Source organism: Mycena indigotica, assembly GCF_014461135.1.
Source record: "Mycena indigotica strain 171206Taipei chromosome Unknown Mind.scaff0017, whole genome shotgun sequence".
NCBI lineage: Eukaryota > Fungi > Basidiomycota > Agaricomycetes > Agaricales > Mycenaceae > Mycena > Mycena indigotica.
Genome location: NW_023503016.1, coordinates 532,474 through 547,644, shown reverse-complemented (window position 1 = coordinate 547,644; position 15,171 = coordinate 532,474). Strand labels below are relative to the sequence as shown.

Genomic DNA, 15,171 nt, shown 5'->3' with positions numbered 1-15,171 from the left:
TGTGGTCACGGTGACAACGTCTCCCAGCCATAACACAAGTTTGCGATCCGGGAAACTTGCCTTCGCCGTAGCACGCGTCTCCGTTAGTCGCGATGACTGTCCCTTTTTGCTGCAAACGAACCGCGACACACGGTACTAATCTGCAGTCGGGCCACTCGTTCGTTGCCGCTTGATGTCGCGTGGCGAAATGTGGTTCCAGATTTATGCGCTTCATTTGCAAAGGGTTCAGGTAAAGTCTGAAGATAAGGGGAGAGAATTTACAGCGCTGATTTACGAGCCACATCTAGTCCTCCTCTACCCCGTCGAAGTGTTTGGTGAAGGCTCAGAAATGACGCGCCGTCCCGACTGACTCCGGGGCTCCAAGCATGGTCTATTGGTTGATTGATCGCCACAGAGCAGCAAACGCCGAAAACGACTTGGCTATCACCGGCAGATGCCTGGGCCAAGAGAGCGGAAAACCAGTGTGGTACGGTAACAACTTCTCCAAGCCGCGACACGAGTTCGCGAATGCCTGGAGACTCATTTTCGCCATAGCACCAGTCACCGTTAGTGCAAACACTGTCCCTTTTCTGGTTATGACGACCCGCGATGCAAGGTACTCCAGTCGGGACGCTCATTCGTTGCCTCTTGATGTTGAGTGGCGAAGTCTTTCACAGTCGCAAGCGTAGGAACCAGAAGATGAAGATTGGACAGAAGCTAGCATGTAAAGGATATTTGAAGAAGGGAGCTCTTATGCGAACAATGGCGGTTAAGAGAAAAGAGTAAGATGTGTGACTGCGTTGGTCACACTTTGATTTGTTGCAGAGTGGATTCGCTCTTGTGAAACCACCGCGCGGAGTTTCATTCATAAACATTAGTGGCATCCGAGAAATGAATCATGAAAAGAAAAAAAAGAAAAAGTGTCAAGGGAATACTACAGTAAGTACTGACTACTTCGACGGGCCCAGCTGGCAGGCTTGCCAGCGTTAAATGTCAACATCAGGATTCAGTGATCATAAGCACACATCTCCTCCTGCGCGACCTCGTTTTCGCGCATAATAACCGCCTCATGTGAAAGACTCCTGGGTGTGATAGAAACGGGAAAGGGCAACGGGACGCTGTTGAACCCGTCCGTATACGCAAACGTGTCCACCTCGATCTCTTGGCCCGAGTCGTCACGTGCTTTGCAGACATTGAATCCCCACAAGATTCGCGCAATACTTACGGTGTGATGAGCGTGAAACGACTGGAATAAATGAACCACATACTTGATGAAAGTGCTGTTCGCAGCAAGGTACATTCCCGGGCAAACTCGACGGCCATACCCGAAACTTGAGTGCTGCCATGGTCCCGGGTAGTCGCGCGCCTCCATAAACCGGTCAGGATTGAATGTATGCGGGTCAGGGAAATCAACTGGGTTCAAGTGGATTCCCCAAAGATTGGCAATGATCGTACTGCCCTTTGGAATGTACATTCCTTCATAGACCAAGTCTTCAGTGCTTGCATGAGGAGTGCCGCCTAATACCGCCACAGGCCGCCAGCGGAGAGTCTCGTTCACGATAGCACGTATAAACGGGAGCGAGTCGTAGTCGGAAAAAGAGGGAAGTCGGTCAAAACCAACGACAGAGTCCAATTCGGCTTGCGCGCGAGGGATGAAGGTTGGTCCAAAAGCCACGCAGGCAAGCATGAATGAGGAGAGACTCCCCGCACTAGTCTCCACGCCAGCCCCAAAGGGAGTTGCTGCCAATTAGTCAATACAACTACAAAGGTGAAAATCAAGGCATACCACACGTATACGCGATTTCAAGATCGGTCATGTCGTTCTTCTCTCGGTCTTCTAGCAGTTTCCGACAGAACGAGGGTTGCGCGCGACCAGCTTCCATATTAGATTTGACCTCGTTCACCAAACGAGTGAGGTATTTGATATCTTTAGCGCGTTGTTGGAGAGCAGCAGTGCGCCAAGGCGTGAGGAAGTTGGGGAGGTATAGAAGTGCGGGGATGCTTTCGACCAAATATTTACCCGGTATACTTGAAGACATCAGGATTCGAGCAACATTAATAATTTGAACTCTTACTTGATGCTGATGAGGTATTGCTGCGTCTCCCGGTTGCGACAGACGACCTCATCAGTGTAGATGTTGTGAACGCGGCGACCATAGGTGATGACCACAATGACCGAGGTTGCATACCGCTCAAGATGCTCACGGTACTTAGCAGGTGTCTTGAGGAGTTCCGCCATCAACTGCTTTGATTCGAGACTCTGAATTGGCCTGTAAGTGTCGGCTGTCTTCTGCATGAATGCGCCATGAAGCACCCTCCGCCAGCGCTTCCAAAGTGGGCCGCTGCTCGCCATGAGCCCGCGCATGTTGTTGCTCATGATTTCCTGGCCCTGCGAGTGGGATTAGCAGGTGATAAATACTTGGAGGCTAGAGCAGACAAACCATGATGAATCGCGGGCGCGCGCTTGTTATCGGCGACTTCTTCTCGAGGATGTCCCACGCTGCTTGCGCACTTCCGAGAACGACCGTTGGGGTCCGGCCTAGCTGAAGATAAACCACAGGCCCGTAGCGTTCGTTGAGCTCTTGGAACCATTTCCACGGCTTGGACTGCGGAACCTGGTTGCGATTGCCGACCAGCCAGCTAGTCGGTGCTGCTTATTCGTCAGCCCAAGTCTACAACGGACTGTATGCTCTTAACGAACCAGGACCCGGCGGTAGGTTTGTCAGCCTACGCGGTTTGAGGGTGAAGACAACAAAGAGAGTGGCGAAAAGGCCAAGGGTGAGGGCAAGTTCATAGGTCGTCATAAGGAGAAATGTATTGCCAGGCGAGAGAAAACGGCATCTTGTAAAGGTATTCCGAAGGACCTGGGGAAGATGGAAGAAGTTCCGCAACGCTAATTTTGGTCAGCCAACGGTCACATGGCAACCACGTGGCTACTATTTGCGTCAAACACAAAACTCTCGAAAATAGGTCTGTACATGTCTGAATGATAGCGAGCCGATGCTCTCCATCCGAGCCACAAACTACACCCCTACATCCCCCCAATTACTAGTAGCTGAGATCTGGTCCCAGAACAAGAACACATAGTGCCAGCAAACCTTTAACCAACTCGAAGCAAAGTCAACTCAGGCCCCAAAGTCAAGCTCAGGCCTATGGGATACAGCAAAATTAAGGACACAGATGTGCAAGTAAACATATGATGTGTAGTACCGATAATATTAGGGCCTGTGGTTGAATGAGGTAGACTTAATATTCAAAAATCTATGGGAAAATATGGATTATTGAGTGAGAAATGGCTGCTGGAAGCCCAGGACCCAAATTGGTCAAAATTTTGGTTGATCATCAAAAAAAAATCCGTTGTGCCCAACCTTTCTGCAAGCGGCTGTAAAGGACGCAGAAGGCATGAGTACAGCTATCAAGTTTTCACTAACTGGGAGGCGTTGGGGACGGAACAAAACGAAGCAATAAGATAAACCCAGAACGAGCTGAGGAAGCGAGAAATTGGTGAAAGCAGCATTGTTGGGCATCAACACGGATCCCTCTAGTAAAAGGCGAGAGGGATGTCATGATTGTAGATGCCCAAGCCGCTGGAAAAGTAAGGCAAACGCTGGCATGCGCTGAGCTAAGTTATGTACTGTGTTCGGTGTAGCTGTGGATGATGCGATCATCATGCACTGAATTCATACTAGAGCCCGAGCTGAGGAAGGATCAGGCAGCAGATGTGATGAGTTAATAATTGACTGGTGCCTGTCGCCACGTAAGAACGTCGCGACAAATAATCACTATCGCCAGTGTGGGTCGGTCGAATCCTGGTCCAAGTACTATGCTAGACAGTGTACAATAGCACCAAGTTAACAGTATAGATGCCCAAAAAAACTCAGTCGATCAATGGTCGAATATACGTGCATGGGGGAGGGCAATTTGGTCAAGCTGAAAGCCCAGGGTCATGTTTATAACGTGACAGGCTTAGACAGGCTTCGATTGTGTTGCGCTCGTAAACTGGGATGTACAGAGCAAGCAATGATTGATGAGTAAGATATGATTGTAGTGGTATTCTACATCTAGTATGATACGTTGGTGGTATAAAGGAAAGATTGTGTGGGTAAGGATAGTATTACATTGCGCTGTGTCTCCTACGAGAACCGGCCAACCAGATGAGTTAGTACTTACAACAAACAGGACAGAAAAGAAGGTTACATTAGTTGATTCAGTCGGCAGCGAGCGGCGCAAGAAAGCTGGCCAATGCCCAGCCGATTTCGTTCGCAGAGTCGCGGCAGAGCAGCAGACAGTCTGCCCCGTCGTCGACATAGAGCGGTAATCTCGGATGTGTGCTAGGATGGCCAGCTTCGTGCAGCACTCCCAGGATCGCATGTTCCTCCAAGGCAAAGAATGGAAAGCCGAAATACGAGACGGCTGATGGCGGGGTACATGGGTGGACCACCCGACAAGAGTATTGGACTGGGGCTGCGAGCCACGTTGAGTGACGCGCTCTGAAGTCATCATCGTCGAGATGCTGATCAGGGGAAGGCGCCCTGGACCGACCTCTAGCAGTTCCGGGCGGTAATGGGGCAGGTCGTGGAGCCGAATATGGTATGAATGAGTCGACTGAAGGCGGCCTATTCCTTGACGATGGGCGTGTTGCAGACGACGTGCGACTTTTCCCTGAACTCGAATTGCCATGGGTAAGGTCGCTCGCTCGCCTGATCATGCCCTTGTCTTTCTCTGGCTTTTTCCGCGATTCATCGCGGGTCCCATATCCTCCTCCCTCCAACAAAGCCAAACGCGAGCTCACGTCATTTGATTTCTTCTGCTTTGACTTCTCCTCCTTTTTCCTCGCCTTCTCCCGTTCCTCCTCCTCTTTCTTTTCCTTTCTCTTTTCTTTCTCCTTCGCCTTTTCTCTCGCCTTTTCTTCCTCCCTTTCCACATCTTTCATCTTCTTCGGCGGCAGAATCATCCCGCCATAATCCCACCCCAAATCAGACACAAACTCCCCCAACTCAGCACCGCCTTCTCGTGCGGTCTTCGCCGTAGCTGATGTCGGCGTCGGACTGTTGCTCCGCTTGACCTTCGCATTGGCTTTGATCGCGCCATTCCCCACAACCCGCCCCGGACTTTTCCCTCTTGTCGTCGGGGCATTCCACCCAGGGAACCCCGTCCAGCCATTATTAGTTGCATCGCTACCACCTCTAGGCCGCCCATGGCTCGGCGACAGCGGATATGGCCCACTGACCATTTGTGGCGAGAAGACATTATGCGACGCTTGCATGAACGCGCCCGCAGCAGAGGATGACGATGCTGGGGCACTCCGCCGATTAGCAGGCTCCAAAGACGCAAGAGCATTCGACACATGGGACGGCGCTTTCGTGCTGCTCCCGCTGTGGAAGCTTGCCGAACCAGAAGACTTCCGTTCGTAATGTGGCGAGGGCGGCTGGTGGCCATTCACATATGTTGGGCTTTCGAATAGAGTATTACTGCCGATACTCCCAACGGTGGTTGTCCCAAAGTCAGTATTGATCGGCTCGGCATAAGCGTGGGCACGTGCATAAGCCGCAGCGGGCGATAAGGCTCCAGGAGGTGGTGGAGGCGGCGGAGGAGCCACAACCACGGTTTGTGGGATGGAGAGTCGTCCGCTCGTAAGAGGTTGGCAAATTTTGAGAGTTTGGATACCCTGATCAACGTCTCCCCATCGTGATGTCCAAACAGCGACGGTTTCTTCGCCACCCCCATTCCGCTCGCCCTCGACTCGTAACATGTCCCACAGCCCAGCCCAAACTTCCCGAGAGTCGAAAAAGAAGGCAGCTTGAACAGCAGCGAGGCGCCTAACCAACGCAGCGAGCCCGCGATGGAGCAAAGTTAGGTATTCTGGAAACTCAGCTGCGAGTTGGGTTCTCAGCGCAAGATAACGCGCAGAGGCTTCCATCAATGCCGGTGGTGGCCGGTTTTTGGCGGAAACTGTCATGGTCAACAGATGGTGATGAAGGGGGGCATTTTCGTTCATGCTGGCAAGAAGCTGTCGCGGTTGGGTAGTAGTAGCAAGCAGACGAGCTAACGGAGCGAGAAGGTCGGATGCAATCTTGGGAAGGAGACCGGCTGCGACTGGGACGAGGCCTTCCACAAGTGTGGTAAGAAACGCATCGAATGCTTCGGAGCGGACGGTAGAAGAAAGCCCGATTGCGGCAGCAAACGCTCGAGCCCAAGTGAGTAAAGCATGAGTTGACGCGTCTGCCGCTCTGGCCCATTCCTGGGCACCTCGTGACAATTGCTGAGCAAACACGTCAATTCTGGCCAGCTCACTAGCCATTCGGTCAACACGAGCGGCCTCTGAGTTGACGTCTGCTGGGGCCCGGAAGGATTTAATACGGAGGACAGTGGGCGGCTTTTTCGGCGCGTTCAAAACCTCTTTAACTACCTCTGCTCTTCGCCGGCCTTCGTTAACGGCATGGGCTACTTCCTCGATTTTAGTCCGTGCATTAACGAGATGTGGTCGGTCTGGGTGGGTGGGCTGTGTGGCGTCGATTATGGCCCCAAGAAGTAACGAGTACTTGAGCAGCCTTTGCACCGGTTTGATTAACAGGGACGCCAAGTCCCAGGCATGGGAGAGTGACGATGCGAGGTCACGCGTCTTGGCATGGTAGGCGGTGAGTTCGGGCGTGGTTGGGAGGGCAGTGAGATGGGCAAGCGCGGAGGGATGTCGCGTGATGTACTGCTTGTAGGGTCCTTCGACCTCTGGAGCATAACGGAGGAAAAGCTCGCCTATCCGGTCGTCGGTGGCATCGGCCTTTTCTAATGCACTCCCCATCGTTCGTTCTAGAGCCTCACAGAAAGCATCTGACAGCTCGGCGAGTTCCCCAATGTTCCCAAATATTATTTTGATGTCGTCTGGCGTCATGGGGCCCTGGGCTATAAGTCTTTAGCAAGGGTTGCGTAGCGGAGATACTAGCACGCACCAAGAGGTATGTGGACCTCAAGGATAAGAGTAAGGTCTGAAGCATAGGCTCGTTCGCTCGAAAGGAGCTCGTGGAGAGCATGCTGTCGCTTGGAAAGCGTTGGCTCTGGTGTTGTTGCCGTGCTCTGAAGTACAGTCTCTATCGTTGTGGTACTTGCTGTGGGTGGGGGTCGTAGTGGGGAACGCGGGGGAGGAGGCGGAGGCGGAGCCTCCATGGGCGTTAGGGAAGAAGATCAAGCAAGGCACATGATCCAAGATTGCCTCTATTTTTCGAATCGTCATGAAAACTCCCGCCACTGACGGATTCAACGCAAATCTTAGCCACGTCTAAGCCTCGCACCCGCCGCACTCAAAGGACGCGGGCACGACGCGTTTCTCGGTACTTGTTTGCTCACGGGACGATAAGTACTTCGAGGTAGTTAAGCGTGGTATGGCTTGCTGGAAACCATCTGTATCTGCTCCTGACCATCTACGCAACAATCGGGCCCATAGGCTCTGACTCGAAATCTGTGTCAATTTCTCACCACCAGGCCACACTGCCTAAACCACGAAGGGCAGAGCTACCGTCTGCGCTGTTAATCGGCCTTCATGATTCCTCAAGTTCATTGCCTTGTCTTCAAGTTGCAGTCGTTGACTGAGCAAACGTCTGAAGTCCATTTGTTGCGCTATCTCCTCAACTACTTCTTACTACGTGGGGAATCTCCCTCTGACCGACCCCAATCGACTTATTACAGCTCTATACCACTCCTCGAATCATCTCTGCGCCGATTGCCAAGATAAACCGGTGGAGTTTAGTATTCTGGAAACGGCGGTTTCACGTCTTTTGCGGGTGCGGCGTTTGACTTGAAGCGGCGGTCTCATATCTTGAGAAATAAAAGCGAATGTGACCATGCTCGTCACATATTGCGCTCTTTCCGCTTGACTTCCACTATCCGGGTTTAACGATGCCAGTGTGAGCTTTCGTTCGCTCTCATCGTTGTTCATTTCAAGCTAATCTATCTTCTACCTAGCTGCAACTTGCTATATTTCCTCTTCGCCACTCGACAGATGCATACATCAAGCGGCAACGAATGGGCTGCCCAACCGGAAGTCCCGTGCATCACGGTTCGTTCGCAAGAAAAAAGGGACTGTCGCTTCGACGACGGAGATGCGTGCTACCGCATGCAACTTTCCAGCTTTCGTGAACCCGTTTTACTGGCAGGAGATGTTGTCGCCGTAAACACACATTTTCCGCCCCCTTTTGGCCGGCAACGATCAGAAGGCAAATAGATGATGCTCGGGCAACCACACGTTGGGTGCGCTTCATATCTTTGCCTTCGCTAAAGTGCTTGGTGTATTCTTCGACGTGGTGGATTTGAGCTGCGTTTGTGGATGTAAGCCACGTGAGTTTTTTCTTTCTTTCTTTCGTTCTTGGTCACTATTTGATGCTTTCGCAAATCAAGGGCATATATGTCTTGCAACATCTCGTCTCGGCCACTCGACATCAGGCGGCAACGAACGAGCTGCCCGACTGGAGTACCGAGCATCGCGGTTCGTTGCAAGAAAAAAGGGACGGTCCTGGCGACCAACGGAGACGCGTACCACGGCGAAGGCAAATTTCCAGGCTCGAACTGGTTTTGCCACTCGGAGATCTTGTCACCGTGGCCACACGTTTTCCGCTCCCTTTTAGACGGCAACGATCAGAAAGAAAATAGACCATGGTCGGGGAACCGCAGTCGGTCGGGCAACGTATCGTATCCGAGCCTTCACCAAACTCTTTCGCATATCACTGTGGGTCATTTCGAGGATGAATTTGTTACTCGGCGATGTGAGTTTGTTCTCGATCACGAAGCAATCTAACGCTTTCGTAAATCAAGGACATACCTATCTTCACCTCCTGCGGTGTCCAACATGCCCTTTCCCCTTCGCCACTCGACATCAAGAGGCAACGAATGAGCGTCCTGACTGGAGTACCTTGCATCGCGGGTCGTCATCAACAGAAAAGGGACAGTGCTTGCACTAACGGTGACTGGTGCTACGGCGAAAGCGAGTTTCCAGACATGCGCGAACTCGTGTCGCGGTTTGGAGATGTTGTTACCGTACCACACTGGTTTTCCGCTCTCTTGGCCCAGGCATCTGCCGGTGATAGCCAAGCCGTTTTCGGCGTTTGCTGCTCTGTGGCGATCAGTCAACCAATAGACCATGCCTGGGGACCCGGAGTCGGTCGGAACGGCGCGTCATTGCTGAGCCTGCACCAAACTCTTTCGACTGGGGGGAGTAGCGGTATATGGGATTCATCGTGTGGACGAGGGTTATTTTGTTGCTTGTGAACCATGTAGTGGAGAGCCCTGGGCAATGTCGCACCGCCTTGTCGTGGCGCTCAGGCTTACAGCAACAGCTAACCAAGAGTGCGACCAAGTACCAAGTATTTTGTACTTGCCCTAGCTGTAATCATTCCTCTTTCTTCTGAAGTTGAGCGGTCTTTAGGGCTGCGCTTGTCTATAGGTATTCTAAGCTGTGATGAAGTCACGTGACCGCGCCGTTCTTCCCTCTTGCTTGCTATCCATACTCGACTCGATATGCACGAAACCTTCTCCATGCTCAACAATTTCCCGTTGGACGTGGGCCTTGTAGTCAGTGTCCTGCTTTGAATATGAAGCGTGCATTGACATCGGCTCAGATCCTTGAAAACTGCAGCCCGTTTGATCTCACTCAGCTGCGCCAGACTTCTCGCTTCCTCCTGCGCGTAATTGAAACCCACCCCTGGATTTGGGACTTTGCCTTTACCGCGTTCTCGCGGGGGAACTGCCAAGCTCTTCCTTCTTGTCCAGTGGGCATCGAAACGAGTGGGAATTACTCGGTGTCGGCGTATGCTACCTGGCTCTTTGGTGGTGGGAAATGTGACGTATGTTCTCGCAACACCTCTTTTCATTCGTATTCTCATGAACCCCTCGGCTCCCAGAGTTGTCAAGTCCAGACAGACAAGCTGCCCTTCACATGCGTTCTTAGACTGCGAGCCTGAGCTTGTTCAGTGCGCATCCTTCGTCTCCTCTCTTTCAAAATGTTACACCTTATCTTCTACACAGGTGTCTTGTGAAAAGCTTCTGTTCTCGTGCGTGGTTTTCCGATAAGCCCTGACTGTTGACTAACATTTCCAGCAAAAAATACCTCTTGCTTGAGCCTGGCGGCAGCCCCCGTGCACCGAGTTCATCATACCTCTCCTGGCTTCCGCGGCTGCAACTACGACTGGTGTCAAATGAGGAGCAATACTTTGTATACACTCGACGGGCTCTGCGCGAGGCCATCCAGAAAGCAGAACAACAAGGAGGACAGTTAGTAATGCCAACGGGCCAACCATATCATGTTTCAAGTTCCTCGAACTGCACGATCTACCAAGTCCGTCAGGTGCTCCGCCCCGGCCTGACCATGCTTACCTGATGCTGAAGACTTTGTTGTTAGTTGGAGGAAGGAAAACGCGCCCGGACTCAAGATCTTCTTACGAGTGTACTATGCGGTTAACAACTGCGGACCAGAGCCAAATCTCACCTCTTCTTTTAGAACGGCAAGCAACTCGACACATGGAAAGAGCTGTATCTGGTTGAAGCCGCCAACGTTCGGAAAGTCAACTACGAACGGTGTGTGTTTTTTCTCCCTCTATACAATACCTCATAAAAGGCCCTGTTTATAGAATTAAGACTTTCTGTATCGCCGAGGATAATGTCAGTTTCAATAACCTCCTCAAACACTCCAACACCTTTCGCACCGTCTTACGAGTCTTTGAACGCGACCTCGATTATATCACTCTATCAGGTATGACCGAATTCACTGTCAATACTCGCTGAATGTCGCATAGTATGGCTCGAGCACCGTGGTCTTATTCTTCGTGAATACGCATGCATACCGTCTCGTTCTAACCCCAACGGCAAAACCCGCTGTCCAATCTGTAATCGTTTGGTCAAAACAGCTGGTCTGTGCACTCACCTGGTCGATAAGTCCGTGTTAAACACTCTGAGAGTTATCCTTGCCTGATCTTCACCTGCCAGACATCCGGATGTTGACCCCAATACGGTTCCAAGAACACTTCTACCTGCCCAAGACCGTGACAAGATGCATTGTATGCAATGTCCCCCTTCAAAACGGTGGCGGACGTTCGATAAAGACGCACTGGTGTGCCACAAACGGTCTAAGTGGGTAGTTTCACCACAGAACCCTCTGACACTGACGAATACATCTCAAGACACCCACAGTTGCAGCAATAAAGCCCGTCCATTCCTTCTATTGTACACTTATGTAGCACTATCTATCCAAGAACTCGATTTGTACATGTGATCTCCGAGTCAGTCCAGGCCACTATTTCTTCAAGGAGATATTCCGATGAGAAGGAGTCGACTTGGGATGGACGGGAATGTTTTCCTACCATATGTCAGCAGAAAGAACAGACGAGCGCGATTGCGCACCTTTTCGGTCTTCTTCGTGCGGTCGGTTCTCTTCGCCAGGCGATATTGCGTGTAACTGTAAGGGTTCTCTGAGCTCAAGCGTGGTATTGGATAGTCTGTGTTGTCATCTTCGTCGGAGATCGAGTCGTTGTATTCGGTTTCTGTATCGGGTTCATAGGTTGTTGACATGAAAGAAGCAGGAGTAAGCTCGAGGTCGGTACGAAAGCGAATTTCATCTAGTGTCACTCGAATTGCGGAAGGAAGCACCAGAGGCCGCTTGAAAACGCGATTCTTGATACTCTCTCGGCGCTCCTTGATATTTCGAATCGGCCAAGGCCTCATGGGCTTGATTGGAGATTATATAACGCACAGCGAGACACACCTGCTGCTGATTCTTGACGTTTGGAGAGCGCTGGAAAGTCTTTGAGTGGAATGGTGCATTTGGCCAGGCGCGGCTTTGGCCTGTGAAATACAGATGACAGCGGTGAGTAAGGAGTGCCAAAAATCCCGGCGAGACACACAGCCAGGTTTGCGCGACATCAGAGCCTCAGCGCGTTTCACAGCGGCCTTGGTAGTATTGCGGAGGGGCTTCAAGTTAGGCGAGTGTACGGAGTAGGTAGCAGCGGAGATAGAAGCAAGAGCAGTATGTTGCATAGAGTGCCCAGAAATTTCTACAAGGTCTAGGGAGAGAGATGTACTGAGCGAAGCGGGGGTCGCAGAAATGTTTGGTCGGAAGTCAAGTGCGATGTGAGTCATGTGACTTACAATCGACGGTAAACAGCAGTAAACAAGCACAACATATCATTTTTACAACATCAGTACTAGTTACAAGGATCCAAGGTTGGCCATGGCTCTGGCAGTTGGAACCACTCTTGTCTACAATCCATTTCAGGCTCTCTATGGATCCCCCTGCCCCAAACCTCCACCGAAATGCGTTATTTCGGCGAACTTTTGCTGGGCATATGCCAGCGCGAGGTCTTGAGAGTGCAAGAACTCCAGACGTTGTTGTTCCCCCGCTCTTTGATTCCCCATGCGCGTCAGGCGCTGCATCTCTGCTGCTCGAGCGTGAACATAAGACCGCGCTTTGAAGAGGCTGTCCCAGCCATGCATGTCCCAGTACCGGATAAAGGCGTCAACGTTCGTAACGATGTGGACTTCTATCTGACGAAGAAAATCAAGGTTAAATTTTCCTATAGACACTCCTGACTGCGCAGACATACAGGGTCATCCACTTCACGAGCGGGGTGAATCCGTCCGGGACAGTCTATGGAGAGATGTGTGCCGAAAGGAGGAATTTTTTTTGGTGTCGGAACTCGTAGAAAGTGACCCGCGGCATCGGGAGGCAAATACGGTGTGTCCTTCCGTGGGGAGTCCTCGTCCGAGTACGAAGTAACTTCCTCCTCAGAATCCCATCCGTCATCGCTCCCGTTCAACTTCCATCCAGGAGTAAGCGGCAGCTTGATTGGGGGCAGCACAACCCTGCGTTCGTGTACTTGATACTTTCGACGTGCTTGCTTGCGCTCGCGTTGGCTCGAAGATGGCGATTGAGGTGGCAAAACAATGACGAATTGCTGGTTCTGGCCACCCTCACGGGGATTGTGGAGCGCGCCACTTTGTCGGGAGTAGCCAAACAGATCAGAGAGTTTGCGGAACATGGAAGGGAGAGGTGTTCAGAGCGTAAATGGAGGGCTCATACCGATGTACCAGGCGCGTATATATAGCACCAGTGGCACAAAGAGCCTGACGCTTTGATCCCAGAACAAAGCAATGCCTCGCTCTGTTCGGCAACCTTCTTCATTTGTCATTCTTCATTTGTCTATTCCTTCCTTTACGCTTAGACCATAATGGCAACACTCTTTTGGGATCCTCTGTCGTCAACGCGACGTTTGTCTCCCTCAAGCTTGGCATTGCCGCATTGGTCCTCGGATATGGATACATAGCAGTCTCAAGATTCTTGACTGACTTTTCTACAAACATCTACTTCTTTGTACAAACACGCAAACCGAAGCCGACAAGATGCCTCACCGTTTCGTTCAAAGCATCGTAGAACACCGCATGTCCCGCGCCAAGCACCGATACAGCCGTGAAATCAACAAAATACTCCTTTGCAAGCTTTACAGCAACATCGCCGTCCTGAATGCTGTCCTCGGTGCCATACAAGACCATCACAGGCAAGCCCTCGCCGCCCAGCTTTGTCAGCGCATCTTGACACGCGCCAGGCTGGTGCCCGTTCAAGACAGCCTCAGTGATATTCGGCGTATGCACAACAGTCGCGCCGATCCAAGCGGTCTTGACCTCAACAGCAACCGAAGCAGGGTTCACGAAGCACGCATCAACGAAAGCGGGGCGGACCGCCAGTGTCGTCTTGGCGTCAGACGAGCGGAATTTGGCGATGAAGTCGAGCAAGAGCGGACGGAGGGTCTGCTCTGATGTTGCGGGGCAAAGAGCGCCTGACATCGCCACAGCAGCAAGAATTGGACAAGGCGAGATATGGGCACAGATGTCTGCAATGATAGGGGCTCCAGCGCTCCATCCAACGAATATCGGTTTGACCAGGCCAAACGCTTGACAGACCGCAGAAAAGTCATCGGCGTAGAGAGCTGACTGATAGGCCGCTGAGTCATCTGGCTTGCTGCTTCGTCCATACCCGCGAACATCGTATCGCACCTGAGAATTGTTATCATCGTGGCTTGACTAGTAGTACAACGTACTAGATAAAAATTGTCCAGCAGAAGTTGATGTGCAAACAATTGATCAAATACGACCCCACTGAGCGCGAATCCGTGGGCAAAGACCATGCTCGGGTTCTGTGCATTTCCAGCCGCGTCGGCGTAGATTTGCGCGCCATCGCTAGAGAAACACTGTTTGCTACTGGACATGGATACACACCGCTGCGCCGCACGCACGCGCACATGGCTCCTCGACCTCGGCGCTGCACGCAGATCGCACGCCGGCTCCACCTCCGCCCGGCCGGCCCCACCTCCGCCCACGCCCAAGTCCACGCGGTCACGTGTTTCTACTTTTAATTTGGACTTGCGTGATTTTACACTTTTTGGCATAGGTTTGGCAGGAGAAAAATTGAGATGTACCCAAAATCGCGTCAATTAAGCCATTCCAACGCGTGCCCTGGGTAGCCAGTCCCATTCTGCAGTTCCTTCTACCGAGGGCCAGGGTTTCCCCTCCCGAGGGCAGGGCAGCAACGGCAACAAAAAAAAATGTGAAGGAGAGGGTGGGGAGGGGGAGAGGGGAGGGAAGCAGGAAACTAAGGCTCTGGTCAGTCAACAGCTACAACACAGAGCAAGAGCACCCACAGCAGCACAACGACGTGGGGGGAAAGAGAAAAGAGCGGTTAGGCGTGACTACTTGGCGTCACCTATGTTTGATCGGACCTTGCAAATATTATGTTATAGTCTAGATGAAACGTTCTGGCCTAGACCGTTTCATCTTCGTCGTAAGTCCTGAGTTCAACTCCAGCCTGAGACAAAGTTCATTACTTAGAGCTCAAGGTGCTCAACAGTATCTGCCTGATTCCAAGAATGGCAGTTATGACAGATCTTCCAAAATAGGCAAGTGGAACTTAACACTTCCTGATATGGTAATAAAAAATAAATCACATGAGATGCATCTCAACTGTTAAGTATCTTAAAAACTAATCTAGAAAGTGGGTACATATATGATAGAGGAAAATAATTGATCTCAATTGGATTTTGAACAAAGTATTGGCCAAAACAGGACTTGGCAATGAATAAGCCCAATAAAAAGTAAAAATATTTGCATCAAAAACCAATCCAAATAGTAAGTAAGGATAGGTTGAAATATGTATTAGTCAAG

At 51.4% G+C, this 15,171-nt stretch overlaps 5 protein-coding genes across 5 annotated transcripts; 1 reads left to right on the top strand and 4 right to left on the bottom strand.

Moving 5' to 3' along the window:
- Positions 1 to 985: 985 nt before the first annotated feature.
- MIND_01385900 (Cytochrome P450) lies at positions 986 to 2,867 on the bottom strand (the record flags this gene model as incomplete). The annotated part of the gene is made up of 6 exons (XM_037370274.1): positions 2,681 to 2,867; positions 2,421 to 2,629; positions 2,055 to 2,368; positions 1,766 to 2,007; positions 1,248 to 1,719; positions 986 to 1,199 (listed from the first exon to the last, which is right to left on the bottom strand). The coding sequence occupies exons 1-6, from the start codon at positions 2,781 to 2,783 to the stop codon at positions 986 to 988; spliced, it is 1,554 nt and encodes a 517-aa protein (XP_037213275.1). The 5' UTR covers positions 2,784 to 2,867.
- Positions 2,868 to 4,186: 1,319 nt separating this feature from the next.
- Positions 4,187 to 7,152, bottom strand: MIND_01385800 (DH domain-containing protein; the record flags this gene model as incomplete). Its single annotated transcript, XM_037370273.1, has 2 exons — positions 6,927 to 7,152; positions 4,187 to 6,879 (listed from the first exon to the last, which is right to left on the bottom strand). The coding sequence occupies exons 1-2, from the start codon at positions 7,138 to 7,140 to the stop codon at positions 4,187 to 4,189; spliced, it is 2,907 nt and encodes a 968-aa protein (XP_037213274.1). The 5' UTR covers positions 7,141 to 7,152.
- A 2,349-nt stretch (positions 7,153 to 9,501) lies between these two features.
- On the top strand, positions 9,502 to 11,163 carry MIND_01385700 (Inositol-pentakisphosphate 2-kinase; the record flags this gene model as incomplete). Its single annotated transcript, XM_037370272.1, has 11 exons — positions 9,775 to 9,809; positions 9,867 to 9,935; positions 9,991 to 10,016; positions 10,063 to 10,236; positions 10,302 to 10,309; positions 10,364 to 10,408; positions 10,463 to 10,539; positions 10,593 to 10,714; positions 10,758 to 10,896; positions 10,948 to 11,091; positions 11,142 to 11,163. 11 exons carry the CDS (start codon positions 9,775 to 9,777, stop codon positions 11,161 to 11,163), a joined length of 861 nt encoding a protein of 286 aa, XP_037213273.1.
- Positions 11,164 to 12,237: 1,074 nt separating this feature from the next.
- On the bottom strand, positions 12,238 to 12,995 carry MIND_01385600 (uncharacterized protein; the record flags this gene model as incomplete). Its single annotated transcript, XM_037370271.1, has 2 exons — positions 12,238 to 12,501; positions 12,561 to 12,995. 2 exons carry the CDS (start codon positions 12,993 to 12,995, stop codon positions 12,238 to 12,240), a joined length of 699 nt encoding a protein of 232 aa, XP_037213272.1.
- A 322-nt stretch (positions 12,996 to 13,317) lies between these two features.
- Positions 13,318 to 14,399, bottom strand: MIND_01385500 (AB hydrolase-1 domain-containing protein; the record flags this gene model as incomplete). The annotated part of the gene is made up of 2 exons (XM_037370270.1): positions 13,318 to 14,007; positions 14,052 to 14,399. The coding sequence occupies 2 exons, from the start codon at positions 14,397 to 14,399 to the stop codon at positions 13,318 to 13,320; spliced, it is 1,038 nt and encodes a 345-aa protein (XP_037213271.1).
- Between the last annotated feature and the right edge of the window lie 772 nt (positions 14,400 to 15,171).